Below are 25,599 nucleotides of genomic sequence, written 5' to 3'. Positions count from 1 at the left end.
CATAAACTAAGCAGATTTGAAAGTTGTGTGCATGAAATAAGCTGATTTCTAGCCTAGGTGGGGTGGGAATAAGTTTCCTTGTTAGTTTAAAAACCTTTTTGGATGCCAGGAGGAGGCCACCTCCTCTTTTCTTGGGTCTGGGAATGGAGAAAATGTCATACCTTTCTAGTGGGAGCTGGTTAAGTAGTATAGTGTCCGCTTCCTTTAGCCAAGTTTCTGTGATGGCTAGGATATCAGGGCTGTCATCCAGTAGGACATCATTGATGAGGGCAGTTTTTTTGATGATTGAGCATTGAGTTAGAGTATGGTAAAGGTCGTGAAGCCGAGTATTTGGGTGAGTGGGGTGGCCATAATGGGGAGGAGGTTTCTATGGTATTCCCCGGGTGGTTTGGGATGAGGGGGTCGCAGTGTGAGGGGATAGTGCTTGATGGTGGTAATAGGGTAAGTGCGCATAGCTGGTCATAAATGGGGAGAGCAGTGGGGTAAGGGAGGAGGAGGTGTTTCTATTGAAATAGGCAGAGGGTACTGAAGGTAGGAGGGAACGGAGGATAAAGGTAGTGAGAGTTTGTGTGGGCCAGAAAGGTTGCAGGGGTTCAAGAGGGGGGAGCACAAAGGGGCGCACTAAGCCACGCCCCTTCTGTGCGAGACGCCGGATGTCTTGTATGAGGTGATATAGGGCCTGCAGCGTCGTTGGTGTTGGGCGGGTCCCGAGGGCGTCGTCAGCCTCTGTGGGCCAATCTGGTGCCAGGCAGAGCTAGGCCGCAGCCTCGGCCTCGATTTCGAGTTCTGCCCGTACCCCGATGGGTCTCCCACGCCGGTTGCGTCGGGCGAAGGCAGCAGGGAGGGCATGTGGCCTAGTAAGGTTAGAAACTGATGAGCTGTTGCTTGTTTCTTTGAGTCTAGCGAGTTTGCCAATAGGGCAAGTGTGTCTGCCCGATCCTCGGGTAGTAAAGCTTTTGAAAGGATGGTGTTCAATTCTGCTCCTATGAATTGAAGCAGGTGAGACGGAATGAGATGGGACTTTTGATAATTGATGAGAAAGCCCATGGAGTGAAGTAGAGTAATTGTTCGACTGACAGAAGCCAGAGCTCCTTGTTGAGATTGACTTCTGATGAGCCAGTTGTCTAGATAGGGGAAGACATGGACACTTTCCTTGTGTAAGTGTGCTGCTATTACTGCCAGACATTTTGTGAATACTCTGGGAGCTGAGGCAAGTCCAAATGGTAGTATACTCTGTACTGGAAATGTTGATGACCCACCATAAAGCGCAGATACTTGCGATGAGGAGGGAATATTGGAATGTGAGCGTAAGCGTCTTGAAGATCCAGAGAACGAAGCCAATCTCCTGTTTGAAGAAGTGGAAGCATGGTGCCTGGAGAAACCGTCCTGGTATTTCTTTAGAAATTTGTTGAGATTTCTGAGGTCTAGGATGGGACGTAGGCCTCCGGTTTTCTTTGGAATGAGGAAATAACGGGAATAGAATCCTCTGCCCTGCTGAGTCCAGGGCACCGGCTCTACAGCTCTGGCTCTCAGAAGGGTGGATAATTCTACTTGTAGATGGATTATGTGATTTTTGCTTAGTGGAAGAGGTTTTGGAGGAGAATCTCTTGGAGTTGAGAGAATATTGAGTTGGTACCCTCGAGATATTATTGCGAGTACCCATTGGTCTGTTATTTGTACCCAAAGGTCATAAAAGGAAGATACTCTGCCTCCTACCGGTAGATCTGGTTGAGGGTTGTAGAGATGGCTTTGGTCTCTGGTGATGGCCTCAAAGCCTACAGCCGGTTCCGTCTGTGGTGGAGGCTGAGGCCTAGCAGCTCTAGAGTGTCTAGGCTGAGATCTTTGCTGCGGCCTAAATCTGCCCCTTGATTCTGGAGGGTAATAACGCCTCTGTCTGTAGAAGGGCCGTCAAGATTCCTTTCTTGGAGGTCGGCAAGATGAAGGTGTGGCAGAGTCCTGTGGAACTGACAACAGTTGATGCAGGGTTTCTGTGTGTTCCTTTAATTGTGCTACAGCATCCTGTACCTTAGAGCCAAAGAGGTTGTCGCCCACACATGGCAAAATCAACCAATTTTTCTTGGACCTCAGGCCTGAGGTCCGAGGCCTTAAGCCATGCCCAGCGACGCGCACTTATACCAGAGGCCGCTACTCTGGAGGCAGTTTCAAAATTATCATAAGCGGCTCGGACTTCGTGCTTGCCAGCTTCAAGTCCTTTATGTATTATTGTTTGAGCTGCTTCTTGATACTGCTGTGGTAACGAATTCGAGAGATCTTGCATCTGTTTCCACAGGTTTCTCTGATATTGCTTCATGTATAACTGATATGACGCAATTCTTATATTTAGCATGGCTCACTGCTAAATTTTCCTGCCCAAGGAGTCCAGGAATCTATGATCCTTGCCTTGAGGAGTGGAGGAATGAGGCCTTATCCGTTTAGATTTCTTTTGTGCAGACTCCACAACAACTGATTGATGTGGCAGTTGTGCTTTCTGGTAGCCGGGGACAGATTGTACCAAATAAGTGGTGTCCACTCTCTTATTTATGGATGGTACTGAGCATGGGTGCTCCCAGAATCTGTGCTGTAAGTCTAGGAGAACTTTGTGGACAGAGATAGCCAAGACTTGTTTTGGAGGGTCCTCAAACTGAAGGACCTCCAGTGTTTGCTGTCTTGTGTCCTCTTCTGCTACCAGAGTAAATGGTATGGTGTCTGCCATATCCTTAACAAAATTTGTAAAGGATAAATCCTCCGGTGGAGATTTCTTTCGTTCTTCTGGAGAAGGATCAGACATAAATCCTTCAGAAGAAGTGTCTGTATGCCTGTCTTCCCAGGAATCATATGGGTCGTCTTGATGTGGAGACGTTGGAGAAGACCTTGGTGGTCGAGAAAGCCCTGAAGGACCTGGCTGTGGATCATCTAATGGTATCCGTCCAAGGACTTCTTCTTGTGGCTTGGATGGAGTCGATGGAAGAGCACAACTATTTAATCAAATTTTTTCATTAGAGGATGAACAGTGCGAACTCCGGTTGTCCTGGGGCCCCAGGTGACATCGGCGTAGACTTCAGTTGTAGTACTGGCATCGGTGCGGGCACTGGTATCTACGTCAGCGGTTGCTGATCCTTCAATGCTTGGAACACCGCTTGACGGATGAAATCCGTCAATTCCTCCATGATAGCTGGTGTGGGCAGAGCAGCTACACGTGGTGGCAGTGGAGGTGCCTGATACTTCCACAGGGCCCTGTGGAGGTTCGATGATCGGTGTTTCAACAGGAGGTGAAGGCCTCGGCGTCGAAGGCACCGGTGTTTCCTGGAGTCTAGGCCATTTTGCAGTCGATTCCTCTGGAGAGAAAAGCGCCTCAGGTATCGATGGATGTCTGTGCCGATGGCGATGCTTCAGATGGTGTTCCGTCACTGACTTTGTCGATGCTATCGATGGTGTCTGCGATGAATGATCCCCCGAGCCTTCCGGACTACGCTTTTTCAGTATTATACGTTTGGAGACTCCGGCCGGAGACGATTGAGACGATGTGGAAGGGGAAGGCAGAAGCTGTAGATGGAATAAATGCTCCATCTTTTCTTGGTGGGCCTTTCTTCCCTTCGTGGTCATTTTGGCCCACTTGGGACAGGTTGTTACGTCGTGTGTTTGACCTAAACAAAGGACACACTCGAGGTGTGGATCTGTAATGGACATTGTCAGATTACAGTTGGGACATTTTTTAAATCCCGTGGCCATATTTTTTTTGCCGACAGCCGTCGATGAAAATGAGAAAAAACGTGAGAGAAAAATATTTTACTCCACAGAGTAAAAAAAAGACTAAATTTACTCACCAGCCAGTGGTAACGCGAGAGACCCCGATATGGGAGAGAATAAATGCTTTTTTAAATCTGATTTTTATTCAGACAATCTGTGAGAAAGTCACACAGGCTCCTGCTCCGCGATGCCCACAGCAGCGCGGAAAAACAAAGACTGAAGGGCGACCCCTGTGGCTGAGAATATCATGACATGCTGGACATGCTCAGTGGCCTCGGAGTGCCAGACAAAAGTTTCTAGAAACTTTGACAAAGTTTTCCGCAGTAGGGCTCCATCATTGATGTCACCCATATGTGAGGACTAGCATCCTGGGATAATGTATTTGATTTAGAGCATGTGTGTGATTCAGAGAAACTGGTCAGAGAGCTGATGTGTGTGTGTATATGTGAGAGACAGTGAAAGTGACTGCTCAGGGAGATGACTGATGTGTATGTGAGAGTGAGAGACATTAGTCAGGGAGGTGACTGGTGTGTGTGTGTGTGAAAGAAAAAGCATGGAAGTGAGAAATCTTGGTATGTGAGAAAGCATGGGAGTAAGAATCCTGGTGTTGTGGGGGTGTGTGTGAAAGAAACATGGGAGTGAGAAACCTGATTATGTGAGAGCGCGCATGGGAGTGGGAAGCCTGTGTGTGTGTGTGTGCATGCATGAGAGAGACTGGTTGGTAAGGTGACGGTGTGTGTGAGAGAAAGACTGGTGTGTGTGAATGTGAGAGAAATGTGATTCAGGGAATGAGAAGCCTGTGCATGTGAAGAGTGAGCATGGGAGTGAGAAACCTGGGTGAGTGTGAGACACAGCATGGGAGGGAGAAGCCTGTATATCCGAAAGAGAACATAGGAGTGAAAAGCCTGTGTGTGTGTGTGTGTATGCATGAGAGAGATCAGGTGACTGGTGTGTGTTTGTGTGTGTGTGAAAGAGAGAAAGAAAGTGATTATGGGAATGAGAAGCCTGTGCACGTGGAGAGAACACGCATGGGAGAGAGAGACTGGTGTGTGTGTGTCTGTGTGTGAGACCGAGAAAGTGATTATGAGTGAGAAGCCCGTGTATGTAAGTAGAACATGGGAGCGGGAAGCCTGTGTGTGTGTATGGCATGAGAGAAACTGTTCAGGAAGGTGACTGGTGTGTGTCAAAGTCTGTTTGGGAGATGATTGGTGTGTGAGACACAGAAACTGGTCATGGGGGCAAGACTGGTATGGTGTGTGTGTGAGAGACATGGGCCCTAAGGAAGAGGACCATGAATATAGAGCTTAGCCACTACTGCTGCTTCTTGTGTGTGCTACGGCCTGCATGGAAGAGGTCAGGAGTAGGAGAGCTGCTGGAGGGGGTAAGTAAAGGTGGCTTTTTAAGTTTATTTTTCTTGATTGACTGCCATTTTAATTATTTAATATTATGTGATGTATCTGCTTTTTTGAAATATTTTATTGGTGTTTGGAGATTTTTTATTAATTTTTATGAGGTTTTTAATTGTTGGATGTTATTCTGTTCATAGCTGTTTTGAAACATTTATTCTGCTTAGTATAGTTTTACAATTGTTTCTGTATGGGGATCTATAGCTGCTTGCTAGTTCTGTTTTCCTAATAAGGTGTATTGGTTTTTAGGGTCTGATTTAATATTTGTAGTTTCGCCTTTTCATAGATAGGGCTGCTCCTGTTTGAGTGTATTCCATAATACAGGTGTAACTGTGTGCGGATTAGTTTATGTGCATTACTACAGATCCTGGGAGTATGTTAGGTCGGTTCTGTGTCTGTTACCGAGATGAGATATTTTACTAGCATGTAAGCGTTTGTATCAGCCTTATTTGTTGTGTTTTCTCAAGAGGACATGCATTGGTGGTAAACTGCTGTCTTTTCATAAGTAGGGCTTTTGAGCTTGGAAGTAGAAGGAGTTTGAGTTGCTGTTACTGAGATGACACCAGAACCAGAATATCTTTTTTGTAGGGTGAGTTGTATGAGGAATGTCATAATTCTGCTTTACATCCATTATTGTGGGTCGGGGGGGGGGGGGGGGTTCCCGTGGATGCAAACTGTACTTTTACATCTAGTCCCGTAACGATCATGGGTCAGTGTGTCATGCATGTGAGAACCATCTGTCAGGTGTGTCCTGACAGAAAAAAGGTTGAGAACCACTGCATTAGATGGTTAGGCACAGAAACTTTTCTGTATAGAGCTAAGTAACCGTAGGTTCTAATTTTGTGCTTTGTTATATTCCAGGGTTATAATAAATATGGTATTACTATTTTGTCTTTCCTGTGTCTACATTCCACAAACACTTTATATCAGTCATATCTGTGGCTCTAATGACTAAGGGGATGATGTCTCAGGATGCTTAACAATGGTAGTGTAATGTAAACAGTGGTGGGGAAGAAAATGCGTGGAAGGCAGATTGACATCAGCCACTTCTACTCTTCCCTCCATTCTTTGACCCTTTTATTTTACACCACTATTGTGATGGAATCTGATTTATCTGTACATTTGGACATCATTTATTGTATTAATTTGTTCATTTACTTTTGATCTGATGAAGGTCTCAAATGGTTCTCAAAAGCTAATCAGAAATGTAACAACTTAGTCAAATAAAAAAGGTACCACCTACAACTTTGACGATCTTCCTCACTTTCAGCTTATGACAATCATTCTGGTCAAGCAGAAAACTCAATTTTAAATGCTTCTTTGATTTTAATTAAGACTTAACAGAATTACATTCTAGGAAGTAATGTAATAAATTAACTTCCAAGAATAGCAATGAAACAACCTGACACTAGGATCACTTGTGAAATATACAATGTTGTATATACTCAAGAGACCATCAAATTTTACATCTCAACAGCCTCTCGCGTGGTGGGGAAATAATGTATTCATCAGTCTCAAAATGTATCTATCATTTTATAACTGCACGTAAAAACATTTTGAAAACTTATCTTTCAAGTGAACTGGACCAATAAATATGACACTAATCAGTGTTTCAAGAGTTCCTCTTGTCCGCTCTCTACTTCAGGGGACCTGCCTCTATTCAAAAGGATCCTTTTGTCTGCGGTAAAAATCACAATGTAGTTCGAGAGGCTAGCTCCCTCCCCCCCCCCCCAAATGCACCATTAAGAAATGAGGGAGCTTCCCTCACTTCACCTCTCTCCCTAACATTTCCAGGGCCCAAACCCCTAGGTGTGCACAGTCGGCGGATGAGACCTTCCAGTAGAGGAAAGTCCAGGGATGAAGGTCTATCCCCATAGGTGCTCTCCCCACTCTTGCCCATCTCCCTCAAACCCCACCCCCAATTAATCTAACACCTATTTCCATACCCTTTCCCCCTCCCCACCCCTCCTTTTCTCACCTCCTGTATACCCCCTCAATCCAGAACACACAAACAGTCCATACATTAAAAAAAAAAGTCTAAAGAATCTCCTTGTGCCTGCCCCTCCACCATTCTCAGAAGTGCTTAGGCAGGCCAGAATCAACATGAGATCTGACATTGCGCCCCTACTTGCACCAGTTTACTCTGGACAGAGATTTTCTCCTCAGAATTAAACGCAGTAGGGACTTTCGTCTTGCTCCTTATGCAAACTGCAGTCGCCTCACAACCACATTCACAGTCCTTGCCAAACAGTGCTGCGGCCGCTTTGTATAGTAATATGGCTGCCACCATTGCTGGGGCTATCCCATTGAGGCTCATGTAGTCCAAGCCAGTCCACTGCCCTACATGAACTCCATTTCACCCACCCTCCCTCACCTTTTTTCCCGCATCGCCCAAGAACACCCCAAACAGCACCCCCACACATGAAAATACAATCAGCGAAAATTAAACTGTCTCCTGCTCCCCCTCCAAACCATGCCTTGTCCTGTGTTCAGAGTCTGGGACACTTGCTTAGGGACCTGTATCCTCCATAGTGGCAGTTGTAAGGTTCTTAGTATATTTCTCAGCCTCCTCAGCAGACAAAATTTTCTAGTGCCTCTGAAGCTGACCTGTAACCTCAGCTGAGTACATTAAGGCATACTGTGCGCCACTGGACTGAAGCTGTTTCACCTCCACAAATCCATGTCTTTTTTTCTGTAAGCCAGCAGAGAAATCGTGGAAGAAATATATAAGCCGATCATTGAATCGTAAATCTGAGATGTTCTGGGCAGCATCCAAGACTTTAGCTTTGTCTGAATAATTGTGAAGCCTCACCAGGACAGCACATGGTTAGGCATTCCCTGCAGGCCTCTGCGCAAGAGTTCTGTGTGCTCGATTGACTTTGAGAACCGGATTTGCTACTTGCAGCTTGTAATATCTGTGGAATCCATTTTGGAAAGAGCTCTTGGTGCTCTCCAGAAGGAAAACGATCTAGACATTGTTGCAAAGGCTGTGGTTCTCCATTTTGTCTAGTTTCTCAGCAAGTAATTTGGTAAAGTTTTCAAGTTTGTCAAGTTGCCGCCTGGTTTCAGTGTCCTCCATTTCTATCTCCTCCATGTCTACCTACAGGCTGTCCAGTAGGGCCGAGTGTTCAGTTACACTAGTGACCAAATTCATGATGTGGACCACCACTGATTCCATTTTAGTTTCTAGGCTGTCTAATTTGGGTCCCAATTTTGCTCATGAACTCTCAAATGATTTCCAGCATATCACTTGAAAAACCTGAGTTTGGCAAACAATACAGGCAGTGCATGCAAATCTATCTCATACATATTCACTGTGGATATTCTGAAAACCTGGCCTGTTTGTGGCTCTTGAAGACTGGAGTTGGCCACCCCTGTTTTAGATTATGATTTTTGATGAAAACTCTTAACAATGCTGAGAATAAAAACTAACCTTTGACACTGGAAACGACAGTGCAGTAAAAGTGGATGGCGTGGACAAAGCTGCAGATTTCGGTGCTATAAAACTGATGCCAGAAGAAGTACTGCACCAAAGATTTCTGTATCAAAGGATTTGACATAGTGTCTTTTTTGATGAAAATGCCACCAAATGATAATTCCTTCTCAAAATCTTAAGTTTCATGCATGAATTGTACAATTTTCATTTTTGGTGCTTGGTAGACTTCTCTTTTTTAGGTACTGGTCTGTCCAAGGATGCTTTCTCTTTGTCTAAGGGAGACAAGAGTTGATATTTAACCTTAAGCTTTTTAAGGTCTAAGTCTGATATTTCATGATTACAGTTTCAACATAACCTAAGAGGGTTTTCACCTGACATTTTCACACAGCAGAAAAGGAGACTGAGGAGGCTTATGCTAAGGCAGCCATGCAGGAACATCCACACATGCTCAGACCTTTTCTTAGTCTGAGATATGAGACAGCACATTCTGTATCAGTGCAGATGATGCAGATGACACCACCGACTTATGTAACTGCATTTGTCTTAATTTCCTTTCTGCATGGACAAGCAACAGGTAAAAACCAATTTTACCTTCCTCTTCATCTAGCCAGACTAGTCCACACAAATGGGCAGTAACCAAGCAGTTAAGCCTCTGGGTGGGACACTGCCAAACCAGCACTCTGGATGCCCGAGCTAAATGCTACTTCTTTCCTGGCTTGGACATTTAACCAATAGTGCTTTACAAAAGAATATGAGGACCACCATGCAGTCACTCTGCAAATATCTCTGGAGACACTAAGCAAATCTATGCCCATGAAGCAGCCTGACCCCTAAGCCCTTTGGGTATTGCAGACCCTTAGCTATGTAAGTTGAACCAGTCTCCTCCTTAATTCCAACTTGCTATGGATACTGCTTCTCCTTTTCTGGTTCAGCTAACTAGATGATCTGATTTCCTAAAATATTTAGTGAACTTGAGATATCCAAACACTCCTCTCTGGACATCTAACCAATGCAATTGCTCATAACCTTCTTGACAGGAATCCTCCAAAAAGAAGAAAGAACTAGCAACTGATCAAGATAAACTACGAGACCACCTTAGGAAGAAAGGAAGGAATCCTACAAACTGAAACTGCCCTATACAAAAAGCATGTAATTCTGTAAACTGCCTGGTTAAGCAAATGGCTACTAAAAATACCACTTTCAAGATTGAAGCCTTAAGAAATGCTTTTCTAAACAGTTCAAAAGATAGACCATTTAAATTGATCAAAAACCAAGTTCAAGTGCATAAAAAAAACAAACTTCCATACCATTCCATGGTTCCCATTGGAGGCTCGACTAGCGGGTGGCATTGATCTTTCCAGAATGCTTTTGCAGTTAGACCCCATTCACAGTGCTCACCGGTCCAGGGGGCAAGTCCACATCTCTCTCACATTTAATTAAAATATGGAAAGCAGTAAATAAAAGATTAAAATGGTTGCCACAGGGTCCCTTCTGCTCTTATACCACTTTGTGGTAATTCTCTCCTCCCTACTATATGTTATACGGTGGGTTGGCGAAAGATGGGTCTTAAATTTCTCGGTCAGCTTTGGGAGGATGGTGGCACCCAGTGGTGACCCTTTGACGAATTTGAGATTAACGACACCTCAGAGACTTTTCATCGCAAACTCCTGGAGGAGCTCGAGAGTTTCCAGAGAAAGGGCTGGTAACCTCAGGCTCCGGATTCAGTGATGCAAATTCTCATCCAAGAAAGTGTTCTTCGGCGAGGGGTTTCGCTTTTCTACAAAGCTCTGCAGTCCCACCGAATCCAACAGGACCCATGTTTGGCCCTGATACAGCTTTGGAATAGGGATTTACAGCTGACTTGGGATACTCGCCATTGGGACAAAATATGGAAGAAAGCTCATAAAATCTCATTATGTGCACGACGGGTTGAGATAATAGTCAAGCTTCTCCATAGGGCCCATCGCTACCCCCTTTTTTATGCTACGTTCCATCCAACCTCCTCAGGCTTATACTGGCTGGGTTGTGGAGTAACAGGGTCCTTTATATGTCTGGTGGACCTGTCCCTTTCATTACTTCCTTTTGGCGACAGGTTGCATCCATTTGCTTAACTATTCTTGGCAAACCAATTGAAATGTGCCCTGAACTTTGTCTACTGGGCCACTGGTGTGACATCTCACCTATTCTCAAAGAAACTTAGTGGACCACCTAATATACTAGAAGATACACTACTGTACACTCATATGGAAGTCCGCACCTACACTTGGGTGTTGAAAAACACAGGTACATGAGACAGCGCTAGTGGAGATGCTGACCCATTTGCTCAAACATACTATGTCCCTATATGATGCAATTTGGACACCCTACTGGAACTATTGGACCGCCTTAAAGGTCTCTTGAGGCGATCCCAATGTCTAGAGTCTCATTTCCCTTCGCTTGTTGCCATTACTCATTACCACTGTTTTTCTGTCAAATATTCTGTATATGAGGAAAGCAACTTTTCCAGCATTCCCAGATCACTGTATTTCTATATGCTATACACAAGGGGGTTGGGTTATTTTTACTTCTCTTTTACTGTTCATGTTCTTTCTTGCCTTTTTTTTTTTTACACTGGTTGTTACATATGCAAAAACCTTTTCAATAAATAAAAGGTTTTAAAAACCCCCAAAAAACTTAACTTCCTCCTGAGAGGCCAAATATGTTTGATCCTCTTAAGGAATCAAGAATCTGGATGTGAAACCAAAAGGTCTACCCATAACTAGATCCCTGTATCAGGCAATTGCTGCTACCTACACTTTCAGGAAGTTCAAAGCAAACCCTTTCTCCAAGCCCTGCTGTAAAAAGACCAAAAGACACCAGTGAAACTTTCCTCGCTGCCAATACTGGATCCTCACACTGCACTTTGAATACCTTCCATAAGTCACGCATATAGATATCGTCCTAGTTCTGAGTTGAAACCAGTCCTTCTGAATAACCTCTCTTATTCAGATGCACCCTCTCAAAGTCCATGACTTAAGACAGAATTGTACTGGCTCTTCCTGTATTACCAAGACCCTGAAACAGGCTTCAGGATAATACAACACCTAGGGCTCTCCGTCCAGCAGCCTTATCAAGCTTGTGCAACAGGGGTGTCCGGGGGGTGAGGGGGGGGGGGGGTGGGGAGGGTGACGAGTGCTCATAGAAAAAGTGGACAAGAGGTAACACAGAAGCAAATAAGGGAGTCCAAGCAACAAATTTCTGCCAGCCGAAGGACATCAGTCTCCCTTTATCTCAGCCCTCAGGCCAAGAGGCCCCTGACACCAGCTTTGCTCTAAAGCTTTTCTATACCGGTATTAGTTGTTACATCATACAGGTTTACATCAGAACTGAAGGTGGAAAATACAAACAGGTACCGAGGATGGGACTACAGAGCACAAGGGAGAGAAGTAGCTGAAAACTGGCAAACAAGAGCAACAAACTGTATAAGATAACAAGTGAACAATGTAACAACTTTATACATAGGTTCAGGTCAAGTACTGATGCAGCAAAGGGTTAAAGGCGCAGGGGATCTAATCTGGGTAAGCCTGTTTGAAGAGCCAAGTCTAATTTATTTTTGAATTTGATGGTACAAGGCTCAAGTCGGAGGTTTGTGGGTAGTGAGTTCCAGTGGGTAGGACCAGCAATGGAGAGGGCTCGAACCCTCGTGGAGGTGAAGTGTGCCTTCTTGAGGGATGGCACATGGAGGGGTTCCTTTATTGGTTGCTCTGGTGGGGTGGTTAGAGAGTATGAGGCGGAACAGTTCATCAAGCCAGTTGGAGTTGTGTCTGTAGATGGATTTATGAATAATAGTAAGTGTTTTATAGAGGATGCGTGAGGGGATCCGGAGCCAACGAAGATCTTAAGGATGGGGGTGATATGGTCAGATTTACGGGTATTTGTGATAGTCCTCGCAACTGCATTCTAGAGCATTTGAAGCGGTTTTATGGTGGAATAGAGGAGACCTAGGAGAAGGGAGTTGCAGTAGTCCATTTTAGATGAGATGGTGGCTTGAATGACGGTACGGAAATCATGAGTATGGAGTAAGGGTTTTAGTTTTTTCAGTACACTGAGCTTAAAGAAACCTTCCTTGAGGATTGAGTTGATGTATTTTTTTAGGTTCAATTGCTGGTCAATAAGGACACCGAGGTCTCATACAAAGGGCTGAGCAGAGATGTAACTATATGCCGGGTCGTTTGCAAGGGAGGGTTTGAGGATTTGTTGTTGGGATATGAAGAGCAGTTCACAGTTTTGGTGGTGTTTAAGGCAAGGTGGAGATTTGTGGGCAAGGTGGAGATTTGTGAGTAGGGTATTAATGGAAGCAAGGCATTTCTCCCAGAGTTTTAGAGATTCGGAGATAAGAGTCATGAATTGGTATGATGATTTGGACGTCAACGGCATATAGGTAAAATTTGAGGCAAAGGTCCGATAGAAGCTGGCAGAGAAGTGTGAGGTAAATATTGAATAGGGTGGATGAGAGGGAGGAACCTTGTAGAACTCCTTGGGAGAGGAAGTAATGAGTGGATTCAGCGTTGCCTATTTTGACTGAGAATTGTCTATTAGACAGGTAGATTTAAACCACAGGAGGGCTGAACCTGAGATGCCTTATTGTGTCGAACCTGAGATGCTGAACCTGAGATGCCTTATTGTGTTGAACACATAGGAAATGTCGAGGAGGGCAAGAATGTAGCAGTGACCTGGGTCCATGCCTCTGATGAGGTGGTCAGAAAGGGTGAGTAAGAGGGTTTCAGTGTTGAAGTGCTAGAGAAAACCAAATTGTGAAGGATATTGTTGTTTTCAAGGTAGTCCATGAGTTGGGAGTTGACTACCTTTTCCATGATTTTAGAAATAAATGGGAGGTTTGAGATAGGATGTAAATTGGATGGGGCGTTGGGGTCCAACGATGGTTTTTTGAGCAGGGGTTTTGACCACTGCATGCTTGAGTGTGTCTGGGACTATGCCAGAGGAGAGGGAGTAATTAATGATATCGGCTAGAGGTTTGGCGATAGTGTTAGGAATGCTTTAGTGGGGATGGTATCTGTGGGGTGGGATGCAGGTTTAATCTTTTTAAGAATTGATTCAATTTCCTTGGAGGAGGTGAGGTCAAGGGAATCAAGGATGGCAGTGGTAAGGCTTGGGCAAGGGGGGGATGGGATGTGGGGTAAGGGGGAATCTGAGGAGGATGTTCGCTATTTTTTTGTGGAAGTAGAGTGCTAGTTCTTCACATTTGCTACTAGCTTCAATGTCATAAGTTTACTTGTGATTTTGGATTTTCTTTTCTTTGGTTACTCCGTTTCTTCAAGTTTATTTTTAAAGTGTATGGTTTAAGGACCAAAAATGTTTTTATAAAAAGGAATTCAATAAGAACATAAAAAATTGTCATACTGGGTCACACAAAGGGACCATCTAGCCCAGCATCCTGTTTCCAACAGTGGCCAGTCCAAGCCACAAGTACCTGGGCAAGTACCCAAACACTAAGTAGATCCCCTGCTACTGATGTCAGTAATAGCAGTGGCTATTCCCTAAGTCAGCTTGATTAATAGCAGTTAATGGACTTCTCCTCCAAGAACTTATCCAAACCTTTTTTAAACCCAGCTACACTAACTGCACTAACCACATCCTCTGCCAACAAATTCCAGAGCTTAATTGTGCGTTGAGTCCTTATAAAACTGTATCCCTCTTCCTTGCACTATTGTCTCAGCCATGCATTGAGACTCTGGAGCTCTGCCAGTCTCTGGGGACCTGGATGTGGAACAAGGATCGTTTCAGAGAATGCCACCTGGAGGTTCTGGATTTCAGCTTTCTACCTACAAACCTAAATTTGACTTCCAGAATCTCTCCCCCACATTTTCCTACATTGATGGTGCCACATTTACCATGACAGCCGGCTCCTCCCCAGCACTGTCTATAATCCTATCTAGGTGACGTGTGAGGTCTGCCAACTTCGCACCAGGCAGGCAAGTTACCAGGTGGTCCTCATGTTCACCAGCCACTCATCTATCTACATTTCTTATAATTGAATCACTAACTATGATGGCTGACCTAACCCTTCCCTCCTGGGAAGTAGCCCTGGGAGACTTGTCCTCAGCGCAAGAAGACAACTCATCACTTGGACAGCAGGCCCTTGCTACAGGATCATTTTCTGCTACACCATGGTGATGTTCTCCAACCGGAAGACCTTTCTGATCCAAGGCAGCACTGGGGCTGCGAGTCTGGATTTGGGACTATATCCCTGAAAGTCTCATCAATGTACCTCTCTGTCTGCCTCAGTTCCTCCAGGTCTGCCATAAACACATTAGAAAAAGATACTATTAACTATATAGTTTCCTATCACTTGAAGGATCTTTGTAATTTTAATTTTATAATCATTATTTATGCAGTAGAGTACCTTTTTCTTGGATCGTGGTCTAGGTTGCTCCTCATATTCTTCTCCAAAGACAAGTGGCAGCAAAAACTCATTTTCTGTATCGAGTTCTTCAGCAGCTAAAATAAATGTTAATGTATTTTCTTAATAAACAAAGCAATGAAAAAATAGGTCATAGCTGTAACAAAATATATAAAGCTATACTGCTGTAAAAAAACAAAACATTGACTCCCCCCCACAGGCCCAAAACAAAAAATTAGTAGAAGACATTACTTAAAACATTACCATATAATTTTTTACAGCATCAATAACTTTAAATAAAACTCTACCATTTGTGTACTTTTGCTGGTACAAATACAATTACTAGAACCTTGCACCATGAAGATTGAAACAAAGAACACACAATCCATTTAGAAAATTCCTTCCATTGCAATAAAAAAGAAGCATGCTCATATTTTTCAATTTAATTCTCCAGACATAAAATCTTGTGTATCAAATGGTAAAACTATTTGCAGGCAGGCTATCACATATCCCTCTGAAGACTATTAATATCCTAAAGTATTCATTTGTTTTACTAACTGTCAAATCTAGTGAAAACTACATATAAAAAAAATCTGCCCAACTACCAGCAATGGTTATCAAAAATATTCAATGAAATATCTACAAGACGTCACTGCATGCCTTTGCAGATTAATTATAAACAACTTTTTAAGATGATCAAAAATTAAGATATAGAATTTGATATCTAATTCTACAGAGAATAAAAAATACCTCTGGCATATGAAGCATAAACAACTCAATTTAAAAATCTAGGTCTTTCTGAGCATGTACAGACCTTCCTGCGCAGCTACCCATTTCACAAGCCTCCTCAGTCTTAATAAGCAAGCTAAGCCTCAAATCTTTGAGGGAGGTTGGAGAGATTGTGTGGTTGAGTTATTGTTCTGACTATGGAGAACACCTGTTACGGGCAAGAAAACTTAAGCTTTCTCTGCTGACATGCAGGATAATACCAGTCAGACAGACTCCCAAGAATGGGGGCTGCATATGATTCATTTATTTTTGCATATCAGTAAAAGATAACTGTAACCCAGCTATACTGACCAAGAATGGAAGTTAGAGTTGGAGTCAAATAAGCTTAGAATAACTGTCTGTCCAAAGGAGAAGTCACTACTTACTTGATAATTTCCTTTTCTTTAATGAAGACAGTTTAATCCACACCAGTGGGTTTTGCACCTCTACCAGCAGATGGAGACGAAGCAAAGCCAACGTCATGGTATATATACCCCCTGCATTGACAATAGCCCGCCAGTATTCTTTGCAAAAGCCAACTGTGGACTACACAATACATGAACATAACTATTAACAGACAACTATTCAAGCACTCAGTTAACAGGAAAAAACTGAGCTCAGACAAGGAGTGTAATATCATTGATTAATTAATTAATTTGTTTATTTATAATTTTATATATACCGAGGTTCAATTAACAAGATTAATCATCACTTCGGTTTACATTACAACCAGCAAAAAATAACAGAGACGAAGTCTTGTTTTACAATGAACAGGGTAGAAGTAACCTGGATTAAAACAATGAACAGGGTAGAAGTAACCTGGATAAACATAAAATGGGTGAAGCAAGTATAGAGAATTGGGTCTGTATAACTTGGGCGAAAAGCAGGGAAATTAAATAGGGGAGGACTATGAAGGCCTCAAGTTGGATAGTGTACTCGTGATGCGGATAAGAACCAAGGCTGAAGTGAGTAGTTATGGGAAGGCTTGTTCGAATAACAAAGTCTTAAGTCTCTTCTTAAAGGTGATTGAACATCGTTCCAGCCTCAGTTCAGGAGGGAGCAGGTTCCATTGCTTGGGGCCCGAGGCGGATATAGGTCTCTTACTGACGGAGGTCTTGATGGAGGGTGCTTGAAGAGTGCCTCTCTGGGCCAGTCTAATTGGACGGACCGAGGTGTGGAGTTGCAAAGGTATTGTAAGATCCAGAGGAGTAATGTTGTGTATGGCTTTGTGAGTGACTGTTAAAAGTTTATGAAGGATTCTAAACTTAATTGGTAGCCAATGTAGATTCTTTAAAATTGGAGTTATATGGTCCCTCTTGTTGGATTTTGTGAGGATCCTGGCCGTAGCGTTCTGTAGTAGCTGGAGAGGTTTGACAAATATCAGGCAGGAGTGAATTACAATAGTCAATTTTGAAGAATATGATGGCTTGTAAGACTGACCTAAAATCATGGAAATGGAGGAGGGGTCTTAGGCATTTTAGAACTTGGAGTTTAAAATAACATTCCTTTACTGTGTTGTTAATGAAGCCTGTGAAGGTCATTTGGCTGTCTATGATTACCCCGAGGTTTCTTACCTTGGGTGAGAAAGTAGGGGACACTGACTGTTGAACGTTATTTAGTGGTACGCTGCCATCTTGTGTGATTAGGATGTATTCTGTTTTGTCGGTGTTGAGTAGCAAATTAAGCTTTGAGAGGAGGTTGCTGATGTGGATGAGACAAGCATTCCAATGGAGAAGGGTTTTTTGCAGCGAGTCGGTGATCGGTATCAGGATTTGGACATCGTCTGCATAAAGGTAATATGTAAGTTTCAGATCGGAGAGTAGATTGCAAAGGGGGAGAAGATAGATATTGAATAGTGTCGGGGATAAAGATGAACCTTGAGGAACTCCTAGGGAAGAAATGAAAGGGGGGGATTCTTTGCTGTTAATCTTGACTTTGTATTGCCTATTTTGAAGGAAGGACTTGAACCAGTTTAGTGCGGTATTTTTGATTCCAATCTCCGCTAGCCTGTCCATGAGACACTGATGGTTCACTGTGTCGAATGCAGCTGATAAATCTAGGAGGATGAGAAGACAGGGCCGTTTCTTTTCCAGGTTCATGAGGATGATATCTGACAGAGAAATAAGGAGAGATTCTGTATTTCTAGCTTTACGAAATCCTAGTTGGGCTGGGGAGAGGATATTGTTATTGTCCAGAAACTCGGAGAGTTGTTCGTTGACAATTCTTTCTAGGATCTTGGCGATGATAGGAAGGTTTGCAATAGGACGAAAGTTTGCTGGGTTGTCGGTGGAGAGGTTAGTTTTTTTTAGAAGGGGTTTTAAGATAGCCAGTTTAAGAGGGTCAGGGACATGACCTTGTGCTAAGGAGGCATTGATGATAAGCGAGATGGGCTTAGAAACTTCTGTGGCGCTTGAGATGAGAAGATTGGCAGGAATCGCATCGAAAGGGTAGGAGGCTGGTTTTAGTTTCCTCAGTAGTGATTCTATTTCTAGTGAGGAAGTTGATTCAAATTCCTCCAGGAATGCTGTATGAGGCAATGAGGCTTTGAAAGGTTGAATAGTCATTGAGATGAGAGGGTGTGCCGTGAGAAGAGGACATGATTGGCCCGGGGATGTTAGTGTTGTTCGGGCGGCCAGTAAGTTAGTTATTTTGTCTTTGAAGTAGTTGGCAAGTTCAATGGATTTGAGAGCTGCTTTGTCATCTGGGATAGCCGGAACTGGAGGTTTAGTAAGAGAAGAAACCAGTGAGAAAAGGGCTTTTGGATCAAAGATGAAATTGTGGATTTTCTAGGAGTAGAAATCTTTTTTTGTCTGAAGCATTTTGATCCTGTAATGGTGCATGAACGATTTGAAAGATGCTAGGTTTGAGGAGGAAGGATTCCTGCGCCAGCTCTGTTCCCTTTTTCTAAGTTCGCGTTTAATGGATTTTAATTCTGGAGAGAACCAAGGTTTTTTCATGTCCTTGTTAGAGGGGATAACCTTAGTTTTTAGGGGGAAGGTCAAGTCTGCCACTTTACTTGTTATTTTAGACCATGAGGATAAGGCAGTGTCTACGTCTGTGAGGTCCAAAAGGTTAAGCTCTGGAGAGAGGTGACAGATTAAGGTTTCCTGCTTGCATAATTTTCTGAGTTGAATTGTGGCTTTCTGTGAAGAGTAGGGCGTAGAGAGTTGGTTGAAGAGTGACGTGGAGATAAGTTTGTGGTCAGACCAGGGAATTGGCTGACAGACAATGTGGGATGCTTGGGCTAGGCTTTGATTGATAAAAATTAAATCCAAGGTGTGCCCTGCTTTGTGAGTGGGCTCCTTTATAAGTTGTTTGAAGCCCATGCAGGAAAGAGAATTAAGGAAGGATTCACAGTTAGAGGGAAGCGGAGTGGCGTCCACATGGAGATTGAAGTCGCCTAACAAGATGGCCGGGGCGTCAGAGTTGATGTGTTTAGCTATAATTTCTATCAGGGGAGATGGGTCAGAATCTAGGCATCCAGGTGGGGCATAAGTGAGACCTATTTGAAGTTGAGCCGATTTGAATACTGCAAATTCAAGGGAGCTGGACGAGGTAGTTCATTGAAGTGTTAGCCCCAGATTTTTTTTTGCAGCAAGGAGCAGACCACCTCCTCTTTTCTTCTTTCTGGGAATGGAGAATATGTCGTATATGTGGATAGGTAATTGATTCAGCAGAACCGTATCTTCTGGTTTGAGCCAGGTTTCTGTAACTGCACATAGGTCTGGCGATTCGTCCAAAAGGTGGTCATATAGAAGATGGGTTTTTTTTTGTGAGTGATTGGGCATTTAAAAGAGTTAGGGAGAAAAGGGTAAGACCTAGTACTTGGTTAAGTGGTGAAAGCATGATGGGGATGATTTTTTTGTTGTTGTTGATGTTTGGTGATTGTTTGACATGTAATAGTTGCTGCTGGTCTTCTGTGATAAGGAATGATTGGAATGGTGGGAAAGGGCATGGTGGAGGGAGGGAGTTTGGGCAGGATGGGAGGCAGGGAAGAGCAGAATGCGCTTAGCTATGGAGGGAGGCTGTCGGCGGAGAGCTAAGAATGCTGGAGAAGGACAAATTTTGCAAAACAGCCAGTTAGGACTGCAGGGTATGTGTCTCGGTCAGTGTTGCGTGTAGAACTGCTGTGGTGGGGTAGGGTAGCGAAAGGAGGGCCTTTCGTCTGAATCCTCACAAAGGCTCACAAAGGGGCGCACTAAGGGGCAGGCCCCTTAGGTTGCGCTTCTTCGGGCGCGCGACGCCCCGGGGAGCGTCTGTAATTTAAGGGCCTGAAAACAGTGCTGGGCTAGACCGGCTGGGTTGGGGGTGGGAGCAGTATCACTCACCACGTGGTCCTGCTGCTTTTCTTTATTTTGCAGGTTTCTGAGCCCTCTTCTCCCTTTTTTTCTCTTAATTTCCCGGTTCACTGTTCACTGCTGGCTCACAGAAAGGAGGGGTGAGCGGGCTCTTGCCCCGACTGAGCTGTGCCGACCGCACGAGCCCCTGCAGTGGAGGAGGAGAGAGACTGAGAAAGGGTCGCGGCAGAAAGAGGGACGCCCAGGGAAGCATCTGTAATTTAAACGCCTAAAAACAGTGCTGGGCTAGACCGGCTGGGTTGGGGGTGGGAGCAGTATCACTCACCACGTGGTGAGTGATACTGAATCTAGGGACTGAATCTGACACTTAGCAGTAATCCCTGGGAATGCAGCTACACAGGAGGATAACAGCACCACCATCCGGCAGCCAAGGGCAGGAAGGTGGATTAACTCGCTTTCATTACAGAAAAGGAGATTATCAGGTAATTAGTAATTTTTCCTCTTAGCATTCAGACAGGTTAATCCATATCAGTGGGATGTACCAAAGCTACTCCTGAACAGGGCCAGAGGCTGCCCATGGTCCAATCAACACTGCACATGCAAAGGCTGCGTCCTCCTGGGCCTGCACATCCAGGTGGAAATGCCTGGAAAAGGTGTATAAGGAGGACATCACAGCTCGACAAATCTTGATGGGAGACCATCTAATCTCCATCCATGACAATGCCGGAGCCCTAGTGTAATGAGCTCTAACCTGATTAGTCAACGGCTGCTCAGCATCCACATATGTTGCCATGATAACCTCCTGAATCCAGCTCACCCTGTTTACTCCCACCATGGAGTATTATCAGCTGGTCTATCTTCCTGAGAAGATTAGAAACCTCCAAATAACTCATGATATGCTGCTTGGCATCCAAGGGGCATAATAGATGATATTCATCAACATCTCTCCCCCTGTTCAGTGCAGGCAGGGAAATTGATTGATTCAAGTGAAAATCCAAGACCATCTTCGGCAATAAAGACAGAACAGTTTGCAGTTGTTCGCCCCCGAGGTCAGTTGTAGAAACAGTTCCCGACAAGGCCTATAGTTTGGAAACTCTACGTGCAGAACAAATTCCCACCAGAAACACCGTCTTGAAGGTATGTAAACTCAAGTGGTTGACAGATGTGACCTGCTGAAAACTCAGAACTAAATTAAGACTCCCACAAGGGCACCGGCAACCGCAAGGGAGAACAAAGATGCTTCACCCCTCTTAAGACCTGGCCCACATCCAGATGGGCAGACAAGGATTTACCATTCACCTGATCTTGGCAACAGGTAAGAGGTGCCACCTGCACCTACAAGGAATTAAGGGCCAAGCCCTTAATCAATTCATCCTGCAAAAAAATACAAAATGAGAGGGATCTTAACTGAACGAGGATGAACTCCTATTTCCTCACACCAAACCCCAAACACTCGCCAAACCTGAAAATAGGCTAAGGAAGTGGAGAACTTTCATGCTCGAAGCAAGGGGCAAATCACCGCAGTGAAGTATCCACGCTTCAGCAACTGAGCCCTCTCAAGGGCCATACCATAAGACAAAATCGAGTCAGATCTTTGTGAAGAACAGGCCCCTGCTGCAGCAGATCCCTGTGGACCAAAATCAGAGAGAAAAGTCCCCCCAGGAGCCTCCGCAGATCTGCATACCACGGCCTCTTGAGCCAATCTGGTGCTACCAGAGGCACCATCCCCGTGTATCTCTTTATTCTCTGAATCACTCTGCCCAACATGGGCCATGGGAGAAGGTACATAGAAGCTTGTCTTCTGGCTACTCCTGCACAAGGGCATCAATGCCCAAAGACTTCAGATATCTCCTGCGACTGAAGAAGCGAGGACCCTTTGAATTGTGTGATGTCACCAGCAAGTTCGCATTTGTTTGACAATTCCCATTCTCCTAGATCCAGACTCTGTCTGCTGAGAAAGTCTGCTCTTACATTGTCTTTTCCTGCAATGTGTGAGGCAATGTGTGAGGCTTCCGCCCATTCCATGAGTTGGTTAATTTCCTCTGACACCTGCTAGTTTTTGGTTCCAACCTGGCGATTGATTTAAGCCACTGTTGTTGCATTGTCTGACATTATTTGGACCGCTTGACGAATCCAAGCATGCCAACTGAACAGCACGGGCTTCAAGTCGACTGATGCTTCAGAGAGACTCTTCTGTGCTCCAGCGCCCCTGGGCGGTCAACTTGACAGTAAGCCCCCCAATCATGGAGGCTTGCATCCGTCGTAAGTACTAGCCAGTCCAGTGTTCGAAGGGAACGCCGTTCCTTAGATGATCCACCACTGCAGTTAGATGCTGATTTCCACTGGTAAGTGAAGCTATATTGAGTAGTCCTGACACTGTGGACTCCAACGTGCAGTGTGCGCTGAAGAGGATGCATGTATGCCCTTGTCCACTGAACTATCTCTAGGTGGCTGCCATCAACCCGAGTACCTGTAAGACCATACCATCAGATGTATTGTTTCTGTCAATAGTTGCACCTGCATCATCCGTTTCTGAATGCGGTTCTCTGATAGGAACACTCTTTCTTGCTTTGTGTCGAAATGAACACCAAGATACTCCCCATGTCTGGGATGGCTACAGATCGCTCTTGGCCAAGTTCTCCTTGCTATAGGAACTAGGTTGGGAGGTGATCACCTTGCGCAAGACCTGAAGGCTCTCTTTCATACTCTTGGCCCAAATTAGCCAATTGTCTAAGTACAGATGGACCAGAATGCCATTCTCTTTCAACACCACTGATACCACCACCATGACACCTTGGAGAAGGTTCTGGGGGTGGTGGCCAAGCCAAAGGGTAGCTCTCAAAACTGATAATGTCGCCACCAAACAACGAAACGCAGAAACCATTGATACTCCAGCCAGATGGGAATATGCAGGTATGCCTCTGATAAATCCAGACATAAGAAACTCCGACTGTACTGCCATTATCACTAAGTGTAAGGTTTCCACACAGCAACGAGCCACTTGCAAATGACGGTTGACTCCCTTGAGATCCAGGACTGGGTGAAAGGAATCCTTCTTGGGTACAACGAAATAAATGGAATATCGGCCCATATTTACTTGTGATATGGGCACTATGATCACAGCCCACAGGGTGAGGAGCCTTGACAACATACACTCCACTGCATGTCTCTTCTGCAGAGAGTTGCAGGGAAACACCATGAAAACATCCCAAAGAACGCTGAGAAACTCCAGAGCTTCGCCTTCTCATCACCTTTGATAAACAAAAGAGAGGTGACCCCCTATCTCCTGTTCCCGGTCTGACGTGATCTCGACCCACCTCCGATAAAAAAAAGAGGTGACCCCCTATCTCCTGTTCCCAGGGGTGGGTTGGCTTACTTCCATTCAGTTTCAGGAGGTATCGCTGCTCAAGCCTGCGTCCCCTTCTGGGCTGCTTGTGATGAAAGGACTGAGACATACTCAAAGGTTGAGCCCTCTGAGAAGCCGCTCCTCTATAGGGTCGAAGGCGTTTCAAACCTCTAGCATAACCTCTCGTGCCAAACAAGCACAGCACCTGATTTTTATCTTGTTAGCTGAGGAACCTGGGACTCACCCCACTTATTGGCCTTTTCCAACTCACTCCCAAACAAGAGCAATCCTTTAAAAGGCTTGAAATTCTATCAGCCGACCAATTCCTCTGTTATAGTTGACGCCTGGCCGCTATCACCAAAGTCACCCCTCTGGTTGAAGTGCGGACCGGGTCGCAGCCCGCATCTGCCAAAAAGTCGGCTGCAGGTTCCATCATTGCCCTAGAATTCAAACCAGATTCATCAACTTCCTGAGAGAGAAGCAGGCAAGTGCGTGCCATCAGAGAGCAGCAAGAGGCTATCTGCAAATTCATTGCCATCGCCTCAAAGGCCTGCTTAAGGATAGTCTCAATTCTCCTATCCTGCGCATCCTTCAATGCCGCTCCCCCTTCTACAGGGATAGCAGCCTGCTTGGTGACAGCACATACCAGTGCATCCACTTTAGGGAATTGCAACTGCTCTCTTGATGCCGGATTCAGGGGGTATAGCGCTTCCAAGGCTCATCCCCCTTTAAATTTAGCTTCCAAGGCACCCCCATTCAAGATCATTCATTTCTTGACTAGCATCCATAATGGGAAAGGAAAGTGATGCTTTAGGCAAATAAATTAAAATGGTATTTTGCTTTGGCTCAGATATGGAATCCGTACCCGGCACCCCCAGCATCTCCAGGGTCTGGGAGATCAGAGCCGGTAACTTGTCTCTATGAAAAATGCAACATTTTTCTAGATGGCTCCAATCCCAGAGGAATTTACTCATCCTTTTCCAGGGAGGAAGGATAGTCTTCATCATCAGCATTCTCTATCAAAACAGGTCTAGACATACTCCGTTGCTTGCCCCCGGCAACCTGAGATCCTGAACCTTTAGGTTTGGCTGGGGCCACCAACTGCACCTGAAGAAAGGATTGCAGCACTTAAAAAAAAATTCCACCCAAGAAAAGGCAGAAGGATCCATACCAAAACCAGGGGGCGTCTGTCCTGCGCCCACTGAGTTGTCTTCCCCTGCTGACGAACCAGTTAGGGGAGCCCCCAAAACCAGGCAAAGCCTCTGGCAGTTCCCCCTCCGGTCCCATTTCTGCATCACACAGGGAAGGGTGAGGCTCAGCAAAATCAGTCGGAGACAACTATCCCTGAGCCTCCAAGCAGCATAACAAGTCAAAGGGGTCACCAGGCTGTGATGCCGAATATGGCAAGCAGTGCAAAGGGTAAGGAGTTTAGGATTTTTTGCTACTGGCAGAATGGATAAACACCTAAAAGCACACTCCCAAAAGCGGCTGATAATTGTGCACCTAGCTGTGCACCTGCACAAGTGAGCCTGGACAGAGTGCTCCAAAAAATAAGCTCTCCCTGACAAGTGTACACTATGGATGCCCAAATTGTAGGCACCTAATATGCAGTCCTGGTAGGCGCCCACCTGCACGAACAGACGTCAGACACTGTTTCGTGGCAGTGAGCGAATACTGCCACAGCCTACCAATTCTGCGATTAAGCAAATCCTGACAATGGGGTCTAGCCAAAAAAGCTGTTTAACCTGCCAAGCTGCCACGACTCCCCAGCTCCCCTAGAGATAGACATGGACGTCGGATTAGTACACCAAGCTCGGAGACCAGAAGGGGAATGGAATTCCTAAAATTAACTCCCCTTTTATATATTTACTTTTTACCCGAGTTCAGCCCTTCCCAGCCGAATACTGAGTTGGTGTCCAGTTTCGGGGGGAGCAGGCAAAGGCCTTCAGCACCACGCTCGGTTTCCTGTACCTGCTAGCCTCTCAGCTGTTTGTCTCTGTACAGCTAAATCCACGCCGGAAAACCAGATAACGGACCGAGGCATTCTACTGAGGGAGGGATCCTTAGATATCACCTCGGGAAAACTCGACTGAGGGAGGGACCATAAGGTATCACCACAAGAGAGCAGGGAGCATTAATTTCCTCCTCCTTTCTCCTAAAATTTTTTTTTTTATAAGCAATCCCCAATAGGGAGATGC

At 44.9% G+C, this 25,599-nt stretch overlaps 1 protein-coding gene across 1 annotated transcript in view; it reads right to left on the bottom strand.

The window, feature by feature from the left end:
• The window catches only part of ZMYM2 (zinc finger MYM-type containing 2), a 581,711-nt gene that overhangs the window by 134,491 nt on the left and 421,621 nt on the right, over positions 1-25,599 (bottom strand). The window contains exon 19 of the mRNA XM_029602506.1: positions 14,993-15,087. Coding sequence (XP_029458366.1) covers positions 14,993-15,087 — 95 coding nt within the window. The remainder of the gene's footprint in view (positions 1-14,992; positions 15,088-25,599) is intronic.

Source organism: Rhinatrema bivittatum, chromosome 5 (assembly GCF_901001135.1).
Source record: "Rhinatrema bivittatum chromosome 5, aRhiBiv1.1, whole genome shotgun sequence".
Taxonomy (NCBI): domain Eukaryota; kingdom Metazoa; phylum Chordata; class Amphibia; order Gymnophiona; family Rhinatrematidae; genus Rhinatrema; species Rhinatrema bivittatum.
The sequence above is the reverse complement of the archived record's forward strand: the minus strand, read 5'-3'. Positions and strand labels throughout refer to the sequence as shown.